This window comes from Geotrypetes seraphini, chromosome 4 (assembly GCF_902459505.1).
Source record: "Geotrypetes seraphini chromosome 4, aGeoSer1.1, whole genome shotgun sequence".
NCBI classification, from domain to species: Eukaryota; Metazoa; Chordata; class Amphibia; order Gymnophiona; family Dermophiidae; genus Geotrypetes; species Geotrypetes seraphini.
The window spans coordinates 292,987,916-293,007,556 of NC_047087.1; the positions used below are offsets into that span (position 1 = coordinate 292,987,916).

At 42.4% G+C, this 19,641-nt stretch overlaps 1 protein-coding gene and 1 long non-coding RNA gene across 5 annotated transcripts in view; one reads left to right on the forward strand and one right to left on the reverse strand.

The window, feature by feature from the left end:
- SLF2 (SMC5-SMC6 complex localization factor 2) overlaps positions 1 to 11,410 on the reverse strand; it is a 196,864-nt gene extending 185,454 nt beyond the window's left edge. For 2 of the 4 annotated variants that reach the window (XM_033941813.1, XM_033941809.1), the window contains exon 1: positions 9,713 to 9,764. Coding sequence is in view for 2 of the 4 variants with exons in the window: in XM_033941812.1 (XP_033797703.1) it covers positions 9,713 to 9,728 (16 nt within the window). In the remaining 2 variants the exon portion in view is untranslated. Of the gene's footprint in view, positions 1 to 9,712; positions 9,765 to 11,188 lie in introns of those variants that run through there. The other 2 variants (XM_033941811.1, XM_033941812.1) reach the window with 2 other exon arrangements.
- On the forward strand, positions 10,007 to 17,956 carry LOC117359291. Its single transcript, XR_004539200.1, has 2 exons — positions 10,007 to 10,179; positions 16,283 to 17,956. It is a non-coding gene; the product is annotated as an uncharacterized LOC117359291 (long non-coding RNA).
- Positions 17,957 to 19,641: the final 1,685 nt, after the last annotated feature.

Below are 19,641 nucleotides of genomic sequence, written 5' to 3' on the forward strand. Positions count from 1 at the left end.
CCCAAAGTAAGCAACGCCGCTTGAACGAGCGCGCAGTGAGCGTGGAACAAGGCCTGCACGATTTCGGAACGTGGTCCGGACCAAGACACTGGAGGCAGCGTCGATGCGGGTCCGTCAACGAAATCGCACGCTGGCACTTGCTGCACTTTTTAAAACCGGTGATTGGCCGTGACATAGGCCGGAAAATCGACGCTGCAATGTCGAAAGAGGTAGGCCGCAGCCACGAGGCCGGGCCGGCCGAACCGCCGGAAGAAATAATTTTGAACTTCTTTTTTTTTTTTTTTTAAATAAAGTAAAGTGAAGTGAATTCAAAGAAATAAACAAAAACGCGGGTAAGAAGGCAAAGAAAAACTGAAATTCAGTCAGCGCAGATTGAAGATAACTTCTCAGCTCCGCGGAAAGAAAAGAACTGAGGAGACACGCCCGGTACATCGGGCGGGAAGGCACTGGCGCATGCGCGGTGCGGGCATCTCGAAACTTCTAAGTTTCTTCAAGCAAGACATGCTTTCAAGATGTCCGTATCGGGGCTCTGTCGGATGACATCACCCACTAGTGAGAATACCTGCCTGCTTGTCCTGGGATAAAGTAAGATCCTGCTTCCACCAACAACATTTTGCTGTCCTTGTTCAATCCATTATTCTATCCAGACTGGATTACTGCAACTCCATCTATTTAAGCCTAACAAAGAAAAGTCTTCTCAGACTTCAGCAGATTCAGAACACCGCGGCTAAACTAATCTTCGCAAAAAACAAATTTGACCGCGTCTCCCCGCTTCTGTCTAAGCTTCACTGGCTCCCAGTTATCCTCAGGGTTCACTACAAATGTGCCTGTCTAGCCTTCAAATCTCTACATGGCATCCTTCCCCCCCCCCCCCCCCTTTTTCCACTATCTTGGCTCTACCCGAATCCTAACTCCACCAGATCCACCCAAAAATTAAAACTATCCTTCCCCTCTTCAAAAGGCATATCCCATACAGGAAAACTTGGGACATCCCTCCTCTTCAGGATCACCGAGCTATGGAACAGCTTTACTGCCCTCTTCGGAGTTCGACCTCCCTCCAACGTTTCCGAAAACATTTGAAAACTTGGCTTTTCTCTAAAATGTAACTACTCCCTCCCTCTCCATTATACTAAGTCCCCTCTTTCTTTCTTTTTTTACTAAGCCCTTCTTCTTTCCATTGGAATTCCTTTCTATATTAATTCCTGTAAACCGTGTCGAGCTCCACTTCTGTGGAGATGATGCGGTATACAAACTTAAAGTTTAGTTTAGTTTAGGTCCAGCAGACAGAACCTGGTCCCACTTCCCTACTATACAATGGTCCGACCTTAAACTCTACAGAAAGTACAGCCACGCATCAGGTGACCTCAACCTCCAGCATCATGTGACCTCAACCTCCAGCACAAAATTCCGTGCCCTTCGCTTACAATGGCTACAAACTATGCTGACAGATGGCCTTTTCCCAACTGACCTCAGCAAAATCATCATCACACTAATCCTAAAGACCCTAAAGGAGCAATGGATCAACCATCCAATTACAGACCCATTGCCTCAATACCTCTCTATGTCAAACTAACAAAAGGGCTAGTAGCCAAACTGCTCACCAACTATCTGGAAGACCACAACATACTCCACCCCACGCAATCCGGCTTCAGAACCAACTTCAGCACAGAGACACTACTAGGCTCCCTTGTTGACAAAGCTAGACAACAGGCAAAAAAATGCTGCTTATACAATTGGATTTGACAGCAGCATTTGACCTGGTAGACCATGGGTAGGGAACTCCAGTCCTCGAGAGCTGTATTCCAGTCGGGTTTTCATGATTTCCCCAATGAATATGCATTGAAAGTAGTGCATGCAAATAGATCTCATGCATATTCATTGGGAAATCCTGAAAACCCGACTGGAATACAGTTCGAGAACCGGAGTTCCCTACCCCTGTGGTGGACCATAACATCCGAGTGCAAATTTTGGACACAATAGGTATCCAGAACCTACAGAGTAAAGTCAAACAAAGAAAAAAAAAAAAAATCGGAACCTTGGTCCAACCCCTGCGAAGTACCCCAAGGATCCCCACTATCCCCTACTCTCTTCAATCTCTATACTGCCTCCCTCGGCACCTGCCTAGACAAACTAGGCCTAACCTCATAGCTATGCAGACGACATCACCATTCTCACACCTTTTGATCAACCCAAGCCTTCTATGACAAACGCACTACACTGAACACTAGAAACAGTAGTAACATGGATGAAAGATCATAAATTGAAGCTGAACCCAGACAAAACAAAATTCATCCTCCTCGAAAACAACAAAGTCCCAACCATAACCAATATAGAAATTAACTTAATTACCCCAGTCAACCCACCCTAAAACTACTAGGAATGGCGATAGATAGATGCTGCACCATGCAACCACAAATCAATAAAACAATACAGAAATCATTCGCAGTTGAGAAACTTAAAGACAAATTCGAAAATTCTTCGATAGAACACAATTCCAGATCTTAGTACAATCCCTAATCCTAGGTCTTTTAGACCAGTGTTTTTCAACCTTTTTTGGGCAAAGGCACACTTGTTTCATGAAAAAAATCACGAGGCACACCACCATTAGAAAAAGTTAAAAAATTTAACTGTGCCTATATTGACTATATATAAATATATAGGAATCAAATAAACACAAAGAAAGTATTTTATAATGCTGCCACCGCCACTGGGGAATAGGCTGCCACTGCCGCCATCGGGAACAGGCCGGCACCGAGTTCTCCCTGCTTCTCTTCCCCGAAGGGCCGACCAACTCTCGCCACCCGTCGTCAATTCTAACGTCGGAGAGGACGTTCTAGGCCAGCCAGGCAGCGATTGGCTGGCCCAGAACGTCCTCTCCGACGTCAGAATTGACGCGAGTGGCGAGAGTTGGCCGGCCCCACAGGGAAAAGCAGGGAAAACTTGGCGCCGGCCTGTTCCCGATGGCGGCGGTGGCACTCAAGTGGCTAAAGAGCCGCAGTTTGCCGGCCTAGGGACAACACTAGAGGGTGGCCAGCTGTGCACCCCCTTGGGACGTAAACCCGGGGTGGGGCAGACCGCCCCTCCCCCCCACCCTGGTATGCCACTATCTGTACCTCACTCCCTCCCTATGACCAAAAATTCTTTCTTCTATTCCCCGTGTACACAACCATCTCTTTCCCTCCCTTCCTCTCCAAAGTCCATGCCTTCTGTGTCCAAACACTCATTCCCTCCCCCACCTCAGCATCTCTTTCCCTCCCTTCCTCTCTCCCAAGTCCATTTCTTCTGTGTCCAAAAACGCATTCCCTCCCCCACCTCAGCATCTCTTTCCCTCCCTTCCTCTCTCCCAAGTCCATTTCTTCTGTGTCCAAAAACGCATTCCCTCCCCCACCTCAGCATCTCTTTCCCTCCCTTCCTCTCTCCCAAGTCCATTTCTTCTGTGTCCAAAAACGCATTCCCTCCCCCACCTCAGCATCTCTTTCCCTCCCTTCCTCTCTCCCAAGTCCATGCCTTCTGTGTCCAAAAACCCATTCCCTCCCCCACCTCAGCATCTCTTTCCCTCCCTTCCTCTCTCCCAAGTCCATGCCTTCTGTGTCCAAAAACCCATTCCCTCCCCCACCTCAGCATCTCTTTCCCTCCCTTCCTCTCTCCCAAGTCCATTTCTTCTGTGTCCAAAAACGCATTCCCTCCCCCACCTCAGCATCTCTTTCCCTCCCTTCCTCTCTCCCAAGTTCATGCCTTGTGTCCAAAACGCACTCCCTCCCCCCTTTTGTGTTCCGTGTTTGCCTCCCAGCCCATCTTTGCAACTTTCTCAGCAAAACGAAGCTCAAGCCGCGAGGCTTGTCTTCTGCTTCCTGACTGCCCTGCCGCGCACAAATAGCCGAACGGAAGTATTCTCCGACGTCAGCGCTGACGTCGGAGGGCAGGCTTTGCTTAAGCCCTCCCTCCGACGTCAGCGCTGACATCGGGGAACGCTTGCGATCGGCTATATGTTAGCTGCAGGGCAGGCAGGAACAGAAGACGAGCCTCGCGGCTCGAGATGTATTGAACTCCGCGGGTCCCCCGTCCAGCTCTCTCCTGTCCACGTGGGGCGGACCGCCCCTCTCCCTAGACTGGTGGTACTGCCCTGATGGCGGCCCTGACCGTACGGCACACCAGGCAACATCTCGCGGCACACTAGTGTGCCGCGGAACAGCGGTTGAAAAACACTGTTTTAGACTATTGCAACATTCTTTACCTCCCCTGCTCAGCAACAATGATAAAACAACTACAAACAATCCAAAACATAGCACCGAGACTTATCTTTTCATTGAGGAAACATGATCACATCAGAGGCATACCTCAACTCACACTGGCTTCCAATTCCAGCAAGAATACTGTTTAAAACCATAAATGGTGACAGCCCAACCTACCTGAACAACCGCCTCATCCAAACTACATCAACTAGACATAGGAAAACCCTCACTCCATTCACGCACCCTCCTATCAAAGAAGTCAAACGGAAAAAAACTGAAGGCCTCCTAGCCACACAAGCAGCAAAACTCAACAAATCTCCAATCTACTGATTATGACCCCAGACTACAAAACATTCAGAAAAGAAATAAATACCCTACTTTTCAAGAAGTTCCTGCAAATGACTTAATACCACTAACTCCTTCCTACTCCCCAATACCAATTCAACACCTTCCCAATTCCCCAAAGCAACCTCATCCACTCTTTATCTCCTCTAGAAATTACCAGATATCTTCTTGTAATTCTTTTGTAATCCACCTTGAACTGCAAGGCAATGGCGGAATAGAAATCTGTAATGTAATGCTAATGAAGCCATTGAGTATTATGTGGCAATACAGTGAGGTAACGGGCTTTTGACATGTGGTTATCATTAAAACTTTTTTCACAAGGTACAAGGCACCATACAAGGGTTTGTGGAGAGTACCTGTATGTCAGTCCAATTTTTTAAGACTTAAACTGACAACTGTCTCGTTTTGCAATCAGAAGAAAACTCCTGCAAGTTTGAAAGACTAAAAGTGAAAGCATGCCATCAGCACCTGTTCTGTGCCTAAATATGAACATTTTATGTGTGATAAAATTTTGCGAGGCTCATATTTAGATGCCAATATGCACATGTCCAAAAAAAAAGTGTCAACACACAATAAGTCATACTTACTGAAAAACCTTTATATGCATGTATCGGACAGGCTCTCCCCCTTCCCCCCATTAGCCACAAGGTTTTCTTGCAAAACATTTGCATGCCATCATCTTTGTGCTTGGCATAGTAGAAACCATGCATCCAGACATTCATACACAGCTCTACTGCAAGCCTTCCTGTACTGACCCAAGAGCTTCACAGGTCTGCACTGAAGAACTGCAGTTCTACCAGTTTACCTTTGAGGAGGGGGGGGGCGGGGGCAGATAATAGGAACGTGTTCCTGTACTTAGAGCCCACACAATTCAATTAACTCGATGGCCAGCACAGAGGATGTGAGGGAAAGGCTGCAATGACAAACCCAGCAGGAGAATGGTGGTACACATAGAAGCCCGAGTCATGCCACTGCCCCACTCTGCCACTGCCCCACTACTGCTTTAGGTGGATGCCAACCTGGTGGCAGATCCCATGGATACCGAGTGCTGCTCTGCAAAATCTTTCCTGAAATTATTATTGAACGCACATAATTTGAGAAGAATTTTGGGGCTCTGACAGAGTTACCCAATATTAAGGCTTAAAAAATAAGACACAGATGCCATGCCAAATAGAAATAAACTGTCACTTATGACAATACAAACTGCTCCTTAAAATAATGGACCATTAGCAACTCTGTATATAGTGAGAATAATGATCTTACATGCCCACAAAACATACATTAATTTTAACATTTGTTCATACTGGCAGCAATGCTGGGGCCCAAATGGGGCAGCAAACTGGTCATCTTGCAACTTTAAATATGAATGGAGACCAAGGGCAATTGCCTTGCCCTTCCACCATAGCATTGACAAGAAAAAAAAAAAACATTTCTGCCTCACAATAACAAACAAGTATTATCAGCGTATGTCCACTAAGTTTCAAGTTTATTATAAAATTTGATTAATCGCTTATTCAAAATTCTAAGCGATGAACAAGTCAATAAAATTACAAAACTGGGGGGGGGGACAGACAAAAAAACCAAAACTGAACCTTACAAAACATATTGAAGGCTAACTTTACAAACATAAAACGTGAGGAAATGATGGGGAAAGGAATACAATTTGGTTAATAGAAGAAAAGACACTTATGGTCGAAAACAATAGGAAGGGAAAGAACGAAAAATGTCAAAGAAGTTATGAAAATATGAAACTCCTGGACAGTCCTTTTAGTCATTAAAAGAGTCTTTAAAAAGAAAACTTTTAAGTTTGCTCTTAAATTTATCCAAATTTTTTTCCTCTCTTAAGTAAACAGGGAGGGAATTCCATGTTTGAGGAGCTGTAACGGAAAAGATTACATTACATTAGGGAAGTCTATTCCGCCTATACCTTGCAGTTCAAGGCGGATTACAAAAGAGCTAACTGGACATTTCCAGTGAAGTTACAACAGTTTTGGGGGGTTTTGTTTTTTTTTTTTGGTTACAAGGGAGGAGAGGTACCTGGATTAATTCCGGAAGAACTTGCAAATTGGATATTAAATTGACTTTACGTTACTGTGTGATATAACAAATAGATTACCGTTAGAGTACAAATAAGATTACGTTACATTTCAGGGACCTGAATACTTGGTTGGTGTTTTGGGGAGGAAGAGATTATTTAAGTGGAGGTTTTGGGGGAGAATTTATCTAGGAGGAGGGGGGAAGGGTTGGGTTAAGATATCTGGATACATTTTTTGAAAAGTAGGGTTTTGATTTCTTTTCGAAAAGTTTTGAAGTTGCCCGTTGCCGTCAACAGGTTGGAGATGGAGTGGTTAAGTTTTGCTGCTTGCGTCGCCGTTTGTGTATTAATAATTTTAAGTGAGGGGATGACTAATAAGTGTTGGTCATTGGACCTCAGTAATCTGGATGGACTTTTTGCATACATTATACTGACTTGAAGTCAGACCATGCATTAATCTAGCTCACTTCCCTAAGGGCACTGACAAGTTTTTACACAGAGAAAAGCAATATAGTGCACGTGCAAACCTATTACTGTGCACTATTAAAACCAGAACATATACCAATGCCCCTATCCTACAAAAGATAAGTCAATAATATTTCCTACAAATTTTGCTACGATAGTACTAAAGTTTTCTGAGAACTCAAACTAATTTCATCTACTCTGTTTTGGTGGCTTGTCTCTGCTACTACATCACAGATGGAAAGACACAATCTCACATAATGAGCTCCTTTTACAAAGGTGCGTTAGGGCCTTAACGCACGGAATAGCACGCGCTAGCCGCTACCACCTCCTCTTGAGCAGGCGATAGTTTTTCGGGTAGCGCGCGCTGAAAACGCTAGCGCACCTTTGTAAAAAGGAGCCCAAGGTGTTTTGCTTTATTTCAAAACAAACCCACAAATTGTATTTCAAAGATACAGTATATGATTTGGTCATGCTGTGGTGCCCTTGAATTATGAATGCTCTTATACTTGTAAGCAGTCCAGTTGATCTGTGCCCTACTGAGCATGGAGATCACTGCTCTTACACCTTTGGTTAGCAGGGGTAGGGAACTCCGGTCCTCGAGAGCCGTATTCCAATCGGGTTTTTCAGGATTTCCCCAATAAATATGCATTGAAAGCAGTGCATGCAAATAGATCTCATGCATATTCATTGGGGAAATCCTGAAAACCCAACTGGACTATAGCTCTCAAGGACCGGAGTTCCCTACCCCTGGGTTAAGGGAATATAAACTGGTACAGTAAACTCAGTTATCTGGAACCCTGGGGATTGGTGGATGCTGAGTAACTGTAGTTTCTGGTTGCTTAAGAGTTACTCTAAAAATACTGTCTCCCTTCCCACCTCACTCTCTTCCTCTCTGCATATCCCCCCCCTACACACACACCATCCATCCATCTCCACTCCACCCTGATAGACCTACTAGACACCCCCCCCAATCACACTTCTGGTCTACTGCCCTGGTCTGCCCTCCCTCTGCGCCGGTCTAGCCTTCTAATAGCATGCAAATTATATGCATGCTGTTAACACCGAACATTGGGAAGTTAAGGAGGAACATGCCAGCTGCATGTGCACAATATGCACAGCTCTTGTACATATGCCCAATCAACTGGGGAGAAGGGAGCCCATAGTTAAATGAGGACTTTTGCAGCTCCTTTCCCTCTCTCCACACTATATCCATTCATGCTCACCACCGATGCCTATCCGAGTAGCTTCTCTACTGCCGGCTGTTAACAAGAAGTCCATTTCAGGATGTAAAAGAAGGGCAAGGGGACCAGTACAGCTCAGGGTACAACAGCCCATCCCTGCCCCTGTTGCCCACAGAACCAGGACCTTCATTTAATCTCTCTTCAGCGCCGAGTTGGCATTAGGTTTTCAGCGGTAATGACAGGGCTTGGTTTGTGCACCGTTTCTAATCACCGAGAGGGAATGACTAAGGACTTCATTTCAACAGGATTGACTACATTTTAACGCGGCATGCACAGTCCCAGCGTTATTGAACATTTTTGCACATCCCAATGCCACCACTATTCTGCCTCTAGAGCTGGCATTAGGTTTTCAGCAACAGCCTACAATCTGTATCTATAGTAATAGAGAGAATTAGATTCTTAACTACCTTATTCTAACCAAATCACATGGTATCAAAATATACCTAATAGCACGGTAGGAAGCCATCTACAAGCACTGCCCCATTTATCTCTACTCATCCCCATACATTAGCTGGAGATACACTTTATAAACTAGGATGTGCGCTGTATTTTGCCGTATGAAGTTGACATAATATGTTCAGTGTGTGGCACAGTGCTTAGGACTACAGCCTCAGCACCCTGAGATTGTGGGCTCAAAAATCCCATATTGCTCCTTGTAACCCTGGGCCATCTCCCATTGCCCCAAGTACATTACCTAGGTAGCACGTGAGCCCACCAGGACAGATAAGGAAAAATGCCCGAGTACCTAAGCTACTTAGGTTATAAGGGGTATACAAATACTAAAAGTAAATAAACAAAATAACTATATCACAATTTAAGCTTAGAAGAAAGAGCAGCTACCTTTCATGGAATACGAGACCCAGAACAAGATTAAAGCCTAGGTACACTAAGCATGGGCCTAGAATCCATGGTCCCAGTATTCAAAGGATTTACAGTAGGTTCTTAAGTTTGAGAGTTATGCATTCAACCTTGGCAAGCTTTCAAAGAAGCCAATTTAAGAGCAGAAGCCTTTACTCAAAATGCTACTAAAAAAACTCTTAACTTTTAGGAGCAGATACAGAGTGGGGGAAAAGTAGTTAAGCTCTTAAACTAAAGCAAAGCGAGACACACATCCTAAGTTTATAAGCAAAACTTTTGAACACCCAAATTGAACTCTCAGCTGAAGAACTATGCTCCTCTGTTTGTTTGAAAATAAAGCACAAGCTTATGAACTTAATTTAAGAAGCTCAACATTTTCTAAACCCCATATCCCATGTGTTTAAGGGGGACCCTTCCAATGACTCCCATAGCAGATTTTTGCCCTCACTTACTAGACAAAAGAAAGGAGGAGAAAAAGGTATGAGAACAGAACCCAACTCCCTTCCTCTCAAGAGTCAACCAGTCATAGCTCCTACCTACTACTGTCTTCATCGATTAGCTCTTCTCCACTATTACACCCATCAAGAACCCTGGTTGTGGGTGTTCTACAAAGTATTTATAGCATGGGGGGAGGGGGAAAAGTTGAAATGCACTCGTTTGCCTTGCCAGATGATTAATCTCACCCTGGGTAAACCAATTTCTGCTAAATTAGGCTTGAATCTGTTCAGGTCTCTATGTGCCTTTCCCAAAACCAGCACTGGTAAAATCAATATAAATTAAGCACACATTAACTCTGCTTCTTTCAATCACTCAATGCTTAACTAATTGAGGCAGCAGATTTATAAAGTCCACCTAGACAGGCTGAGTGTGAATATGCCTGAGAGAGTTCTTGAAAACTAGTGAGGGAAGAAGAAACAGCAGCAGATGATAACAACGGCCTGGTAACAGAGTTTTGGAATAGCTGTGGATACTTTTTAAAAGTTAATCTATGAACCTAATGAAGGTGTGTAAATTTCTTGACTCTTCTAAAATGTTTTGTTCATAAACAATTTTATTGCCAGTAGAGTTACTTAACTTCTAATATGTTAGTAAAACATTATGGGGGGGGGGGGGGGGTTCTGTCTTAAAATAGCTATTATGTCTTACTAGGGTTACCTAGGGCTCCAGAAAAAGAAGAACAGATTGAGACAGCCAGGTTTTACTTCCCTTGCTTTCAATGGAAGCAAAGCCCAGATGCCTCTGTGTCCTCCTCATTCCCCCCACCTGTCGCATGTGCCCCCTTTCCCTGTACCTTTTTAACTTATCCAGTGTGATCAGTATGCCCACATCGGTCGGCTTGCCCTTCCTAGGCGCTGGTCCTGGAAGTGATGTCAGAGTGCTGATGCGAGCAGCACCCTTATGCCAGGAAAATAAAGGTACAGGGTAAGGCAAGGAGTGAGGAGGGGTGCCCTGCCCTTAGAAAAACCGCACCTGGGGTGGACCACCATCCCTGCACCTCCTTATAACACTACTGACTGGGATTATGGCACCCTTTATCAGTGCCCTAAGCCAGTGCCTCATCTAGTCCAGGAGGACAGGGGGGGGGGGAGGGGAAGATACTAGGTTGCAGGTATAGGGGGTGCCACAGTCCCTTGAGCCTGCCCTGCTCATGACAAAAAACGGGGCCTCCGTGTCCTAGAGCGAATAACGCCCGAAAACGCCTTCTAGTAACGCTTGTACCTTCGGTAGTTACCGCGCTTAGCGAGTTCCCCGCGGCAAATGCCCCGCAGCCCTTTCAGTGCCTACGGGCTTCGGCGCATTTGCCGCGGGAGAATCGCTAGCGCCCTTACAAAAGGTATACTTTTGGACGAAATGCCCGTGGCTTCTAGAACTTGCCTACAACCGTTAATGGGGAAAACTTGCACAAGCCTTCAACGAGAAGGAACATCTTCGATTTCGACTACACCATGTGACTTTTCTATAGCAGAACGCATCGACTCGAGCTCGCATCGGTGAAACGTAACATAACTTACTTCATGCTGGTTGGGCGCCAACAGGCGCTAGAAAGCTGCTCCCGCCATGTCTTAATACATAAGACTCAGGAAAAACGAAACTGAAAGTTGCCGAGCGCTTCCCTACGGCAGCCGCGGGCAATCCCGACTCCTCGGGACCGACAGATCGTCTGCTAATTCTCCCCCCATCTTTTACCTCCCCTTCACCTTGGCCGGGTGAAAAGACGAAAAACGACAAGCTGCCAAAAAACAAAACAAAACCGCAAACTGCTGGGGGTGGCGAGGGGCGTATCCAGGATGCGTAAATCGCAGGATCATTCGGGTCTGCGGTGTTGGGTTTATTTTTTTTTTTTTTCGACTTGATTTGCTTTGCTCTTGCAAGCGGGGCTTTTCTAATGTGGTGAAGCGCGTGCTGGTTCCCAAATTCCTTTTCCCAGATGTTTAGGTATTTTAGTGGTCATATCTGGCACATCAAAATTCGAATATCCAGCTCTCACCAGAGGTCCTGGTCCCAGCGGACATTCCTCTCTCCCCCCCCCTTCCATATCTAGTCTCTACATCCCGCCAATTTTTTAAAAAAAAGAGTTCCAGAGGTGGTCCGGGTAATTAAACCAGCGAGTCTGAAGTTGGTGCCAGAAGAAATGGTAGACTATTGTAAAGAACAGCCCCCCCCCCCCACACACACACTTTTTTTTTTTTTGTAAAAAAAATAAAATCGTGGAACAAGTTTTTAGCGCCGGCCAGTGCACTGAATGCTATACACTGCTCCACTACTACTATTACTTATTATTTCTATAGCGCTATACATTTTAACATACAATAGACAGTCCCTGCTCAGAAGAGCTTACAATCTAATTTAGACAGGACATTTCAGGGTTAGGGAGATTATGGTGGGTCTAGGTATCTCAATATAAACGACTGGGTTAGGTCAAAAAAGCCTAGTTCCAAAAAACGGAATCACAAATAAACAGATAGAGGAACCAGTTCAAAAAATACTTTCCACTTTCAACGGTGCTCAGAATCCAAGATGGAATGTAAGAACTCAGAGTGGGGGATTAACCCCTACCAGAACTCTTGTGGTATCTATCATTGCACCATGACTGCTGTGAAAAGTTGTTTTGAAACATTGAATACAATAAGTGATACTTTGTAACTTGCACACTTTCAAATTGCTTATAATGTATGAATGATTCAAAGGTTAAGTAACTTAGCTGAAGATTGCTGCTAGCGTTAGTTTGGCTGGGTCCTCACTTTCAAATTGCTTATAATGTATGAATGATTCAAAGGTTAAGTAACTTAGCTGAAGATTGCTGCTAGCGTTAGTTTGGCTGGGTCCTGACGCGTTTCGCCTTACTGGCTTCCTCAGAGAACCCACATACAATCTTGCATATTGTTATTTATCCTGGTTTGAAATCAGTGAAATTTTCTTTTTGTCATGTCACAGGAAAAGAAAATTTCACTGATTTCAAACCAGGATAAATAACAATATGCAAGATTGTATGCGGGTTGTCTGAGGAAGCCAGTAAGGCGAAACGCGTCAGGACCCAGCCAAACTAACGCTAGCAGCAATCTTCAGCTAAGTTACTTAACCTTTGAATCATTCATACATTATAAGCAATTTGAAAGTGAGGACCCAGCCAAACTAACGCTAGCAGCAATCTTCAGCTAAGTTACTTAACCTTTGAATCATTCATACATTATAAGCAATTTGAAAGTGTGCAAGTTACAAAGTATCACTTATTGTATTCAATGTTTCAAAACAACTTTTCACAGCAGTCATGGTGCAATGATAGATACCACAAGAGTTCTGGTAGGGGTTAATCCCCCACTCTGAGTTCTTACATTCCATCTTGGATTCTGAGCACCGTTGAAAGTGGAAAGTATTTTTTGAACTGGTTCCTCTATCTGTTTATTTGTGGGTCTAGGTATCTGGCAGAAGTGAATGGGAGGTAAGAGTTGAAAGCAGTTTCAAAAAAATGGGCCTTCATCTTGGATTTGAACACTCATAGGAACTCTATGACCAGTCGGAGAAGGGCAGAGCATTCAGTGCGACAGCCAGCGCTGCTAACCTCTTGGTTAAAGGGGGATGGAGTGGGGTGAAATGACGGAACATACATAAACCAGGGATTAATGAGAGAGAGCCAACATGGATTTAGTCAAGGGAAATCGCCACCAATCTACTTGCATTTCTTTGAAGGGGGTGAATGAACATGTGGATAAAGATGAGCTGGCTGATGTTGTGTACAGTATTTGGATTTTCAAAAGGCATGTGACTACTCATGAAAGTCTCCTGAGGAAATTAGAAAAGTTATGGGATAGGATGTAATGACTTATGAACTAACTGGTTAAAATGCAGAAAACGAGTAGGTTTAAATGGTCAATATTCTCAAGGGGGGGGGGTTCTATGCTGGGATTGGGATTTTTAACATATTTATCAATGATCTAGAGATGGGAATAACTAGCGAGAAATAAATTTGCTGATGAGACAAAGGTTCAAAGTTGTTACATTGCAAGAGGACTGGGAGACTGGGCATCAAAATGGCAGGTCACGTTTAATGTGAGCAAGTGCAAAGTGATGCATGTGGGAAAGTGGAATCTGAACTATTACTACCTGATCCAGGGTTCCATGTTAGGAGTTACTGCCTAGGAAAAGAGCTAGGTGTCATTGAGGATACGTTGAAACCCTCAGCTCAATGTGTGGCGGCTATGAAAGCAAATGGAATGCTAGAAATTATCAGGAAAGGAATGGAAAACGAATTATAATGCCCTTGTATCACTCTCTGGTACGGCCACACCTTGAATACTGTGTGCAATTCTGATCACAATATCTCAAAGATATAGGAGAATTAGAAAAGGTACAGAGAAGGGTGACAAATGACTTCTATCCAAACAGAGCTTTAAGATCCAATGAACAAAATTTACTAACCATTCCTTCGCTTAAGATTATCAATACTAGACGACAAGTTTATTTTTTCGGTAACCGCTCCACAGACTTGGAACGCCCTTCCAATTTATTTACGAAAGGAGCAGGATCTGGGAAAATTCAAAAGTAATGTAAAAACATTTATTTTTAAAGATGCCTTTGGTGTTTAATTTAATAATCCTTAGGCCAGTGATTTTACTGTATTATATTATGCTTTCATTTGTTTCCCTCTTGTATTTTTCCTTTGTCCTGCTTTTCTATATTGAATTGTATTTCGCATCCCCTTTTTACCTTGTGTTATGAGTATGATGTGTTAATCCTTAAACCAATGTTATTATTTAAAGTTTGTATTGTATTGTTTCCCATTGAATGTATTTTAAACTGTTCATCGCTTAGAAGTATGATTAAGCGATTAATCAAAAGAACTTTGAAACTTGAAACTTGAAAAGCTAAAGCAGCTTGGCTGAGGGGTGATATGATAGAGGCCTAAAAAATACTGATAGAGTGGAAAGGGCAGGTGTGAATCGCTTGCTTGCTCTTTTAAAAAATACTAGGAATAGGGAGCTTCTTTTAAAGCTACTAGGTAGTAGATTTAAAACAAACCGGATAAAATATTTCTTCATACAACGTGTACTTAAACTCTGGAATTCGTTGCTGGAGAATGTGGTGCAATCAGCTTAGCAGGGTTTAAAAAAAAGCTTGAATAATTTTCCTAAAATAGAAGTCCATAGGCCATTATTGAGATGGCTTGGGGACATCCACTGCTTATTTCTAGGATAAGAAGTATGAAATCTGTTTTTACTACTTAGGATCTAGCTAGGTTCTTGGACCTGGGTTGGCCACTGTTGAAAACAAGATACTAGGCTTGATATACCTTCAGTCTGTCTCAGTATGGCAGTTCTTATGTACTACTGCAAAAAACAGACTCCTAGAGGTAGTACCACAAGATTACCACTATTCATTTTATTAATTTTGCTTTGTAGTCTGTCCTCCCCAAAGACCTCAGAACAGGTTACAGGTTAACATACATAATATACAGGTAACAGGTTACAATTTGCCATAGTTGTACTACAATATTTTTTTCCACTAAAAGTTTTTATCCCAACACTATACGTATCTAATACCAATATATACTAGAGTTCATGAGGCCATTTTCAATGAAGAACCATAAAGGCAGGAGTAAATGAGGTTTGCTCCTGCCCCGGTCAACTATTAAACCAATAATCAGAAGGGGGCTGGGAGGGTAAGGAGGTCATCTCTGATCAACAGGCTGGTATCCAAAAGTTAAGCAGGTATCGGTAGATATTCTGTCCTGGAAATCACCTAGCTAAGCAGGCATAGTTCAGGCTGCTATTCTTATATGGTCTGTGGGCATACTGCCAACATCCCCATTCTACTTCATATTCAACTGTATGGTTATGCAACTTTTGTAAACTGCATTGAACTGTACAGATATGCAGTATAGAAGCTGATTGTTATGTTATGCATTGCTCTTGGCCACTTTCAAAATCGCCAGTTAGTTGCACCGAGTTTACTTCAATATCAGCCTTACAGTATTTCAAATGACAACCTGAGGTACTGTAAGCTGAGTACAGAAAGGGGCAAGAATGATATTTCTGCACATCATGCAAACCACTATATCACCGCCTCCTTCCCCATTACAAGAAAACCCCCTAAGCCAGTGTTCTGCTCCCATAGTCATGGAAGAAGGCTGTTTGTGTTTAAGTACCGTATTTTTCGCTCCATAAGATGCACTTTTTTTCCCCTAAAAAAGTGGGTGGAAATAAGGGTGCGTCTTATGGAGTGAATACCCCACCTCCCTGCACCTTTTTTTTTTTTTTTACCCCCCCTCCCCCAACACCTTCTTTTAATTGCCAGCACTCCAGCGCTCCTTATGGAGCGAATACCTCCGCACCTTTTTTAACCCTCCCATACCTTTTTTTTTAATTGCCAGCAGTCCAGCACTCCTGCCCCTCCTCACTAGACAGCTGCCTCAGAGTCTTCTTCTCTTGCGGGTGGCAGAGCGGCACAAAAGGCAGGCGCCAGCTGTTCACGCACCTGCCTGGTCCAGCGTCGCTCCCTGAATGGGAATTGCTTTTATGTTGTTAATGTTTTAATGATATTGCATTTATGATATTAATGTTTGGATCATGTGTTATATATTAATTTTTTTTTTTCTCTGTTACATTTAGAGTCCCCTGAAGAAGGCATTTAGTAGCACCGAAACAGGGATCCTTGAGACTCTTAACATTTGTACCATTTAATAAAGACCCATTTTGATTGATTGAGACATCCACCTTTTCTTTCTCCTGTTTGTGCATCTTTATCCTAAGACAAGGGGTTCTTCTCTTGTACCTGTTTGGTTTTTCTCCCGAGGATAAGGATGTCCTTTCAACCCTGGGACAACATTCTCAGTTTTACTGATGAAAGACTAGACTATTGCAGCTACAAGAATCAACAGATATAGTCCAAATACAATCCATCTCAACAGAATAATTGTGGACCAACTTCATCCAGACAAAAAAAATGCTATTAGAAATGAGCTATACTTTTTTGGTTTAATCAATTATTGTAGAAGCAAGAAGATACCCAGGGGCCTGAGGATTCAGAAAGCCCCTAACATGTTAAGACGACCAGACATTTCTTGATCAATGGTGCGCTATACTTAACAAATGCTCACTGGATCTTATGATTTTGTTGGCTGAAACAGCCAAAAAGAAAAGCGAACACCTTGAAATTAATGCAAAAGACAAGCTTGAGACTCTAACCACATTAGACACGAATTTCGATAATATTTTGGCCAACGTCAACCAACTGTTAGATATGTTCAAGAATGAATTAAAAATGGACAAAATCAAGAAATTGAGAAGGGACAAACAGGACTACAATAGAGGTTCGATTTACAAATTTTCACAAGCACGGATCTATAATCATAAATGAGCTGCACTACTTCCTGGCACAATTACTAATATTGCTACTACCACCACTATGCAAGTGCAGAATAATAAGAGAACGAAAAAGGATATGAAGTGACTCGGATGACCAATATGCTTCACCTTTCAGTAGTCCAATCAATGCCACAAGATCAACTCAAGAGCCTCATGTAAGCCAGAATTTTTCAGACCGGATTTGGGGGGGGTGGGGGTCTAACCACCAACACAGTCTAATCGCTATCAGGGTCCACAGAGAGGCAGAGGGAGACCTCATCAGACAGGTTGGACATTCTATCGCAATCAACTACCATCTTACAATGATCAACAATAGATCAGGATACAGACATACCCATTTTCAATCTCTCAGGAATCCAACTTACTCACATAGAAACCAAGGTACTTAAGAAGGGCATGGGCTTTGTTCCTTTAGGCAAATATAATGCCTTCAAGTTCACAAGGTTCCAGATCATTCAATTTTCTTCAATGCATCTATCTCTTCTACTGACTGTTCTGGGGTCAAAAGACCCATCAAAATGGATTCCCCCTGGTCCAAAAGACCCTCTCATTGAGGCTTTCTCGTCTTGTGTGTTACAACAAATTTCCACTTTGGAGAAGAAACAAACGTTTTTTTCAATTTCAGCAAAGAAGAATATCAAGTGGTTAGATCATTGATGGTTATTAAGCCAGTTGCTGTGCGACACTCTCATTTAAACCGGCACATCATTTCAGCATTCTGTTCACCATGTTCGCCCTCGTATTTAGTTTTTATTTTACTTTTCCTCATTTATCACCCCTCTGTTCTGGGCTTCATTACCCATTTCTCACTTCTCATCAACTTTGGTTATTCCACGGTCCAGGTCCATTACTCGTGGCTTTCTTTCATTATGCAGGGCTACTTTGTTGAATATCATTATTTATTGTTTTATCAGTTCAGTCCACTGTTTAACTTTTTTTAGTTTTAAAATCTTGTTTTTTTCTCTGTGCCTCATTAGTTTTTCGTCTGCATGTATATTCATTAATATATATGCGCAATGGTTTATCATGTCTGGTTTTATTATGTGTTTCAGTTTAATGCACATTTTTGCCTGTTTCATGTCCCCTTGCTATGTTTTATTTTGGCTGTATTTATTATGTGACTCTGGGGGTACACATTCCGAAAATCAATTAAAATCGCTCTATTTGACAAATTCCTTGCCTAATCAGATGACCTCTCTCAGATATTCTTTCCCCTTATAACCCCAATGTATTATGTAATTTCTTTCTCTCATGTATTCCTTCCCTATGCTTCCCTAATTATTATGTAACTTCCTTCTTCTTACATTGTGTAATTCGCTGATTGTCCAGCCTTCTTTCTAGGTGAACCGCCTAGAAGTCAGTTTGACTGTGGCGGTATAGAAAAATAAAGTTAGTAGTAGTAGTAGTATTTCCTTTTTTTTTTTTTTTTTCTACGTTGTATTTTATCTGTCTCACTAATGTCTCCATGCTGAGCGTCCCTGGTTTTATATTCTGATTGGGTTGAGTCCATGGCTCTTAACCCTTGTGGCTTCAGCCTTTTTAATTGGTTGTTTATTTTATACAATGTTTTCTGCATACAGCGTCTTGGTCTTGTGGATTTTGACTGACCTTTATGTCTGGTGTTTTGCCTTAGTATCTTATTGCCACATATGGTAATTATGATTCATGTTTTATTATTGTCTTAATTGTCCCACCTGTTCCAGTGCAGCTGTCATTAAGCTTCCATTGATGTTCTGTTTTCTTTTGACTTCAATCTGTTCAAATTGTCATTATTGATTCATATAATTTACAATTTTTTCATATTGTACCACCATTTTGAGGAATTTGATATGATCTTAAATTGCTTTTATGATATTAATGTTTGGATCATGTGTTATGTTAATTTTTTTTTCTATATTACATTTAGTGTCCCTTGAAGGCATCATTTAGTAGTGCCGAAACAGGGATACTTGTTGGGACTTTTAATGTTTGTACAATTTAATAAAGACCCATTTTGGTTGATTGGGACATCCACCTTGTCTTTTTCAAGTTTGTGCATCTTTATCCTAAGACAAGGGGGTTCTTCTCTTGTACCTGTTTGCTTAGCAAAGAAGACACTGACTTTAGCCTGCATTCATCCAGGTAGGTTAAGGTTTTGCTTCCTTTCCTTTGTTTACAGATAGGATAGTAGCAATATGATATGCTAGTTCAGACAGGTGGTAAGACAACAACTTGGTGGTACCCAACACAAAAAAGCAGCAATAACAGTGAAAACGTTGTTTTTGTGTGTACAGATACTTTTTTTTTTTGTTGTTGTATTTTATTGATCTTTTGGACTGAAACACTGGTTTTTAAAGTCCCCTAGTCAAATACATACCGGTGGTTTTAGATATCCCAGAACAAAGTTGGTATTAAACTGAAAGGCATGACATGTTTGTTTGAGGTTTGAATTATTACTAACTATAATGGTGTTATTAATGTAAAGTTGATCACACATAAATGGTAAATCATCTTTGCTATTAATTTAAATTTAATTTGCCTTGTTTAAACAAAATCTGATAACAATTGTTGGACATACCTATTTAGTTTTTTCATCCTCAATTGCTATTGTTAAGTTGCAACAA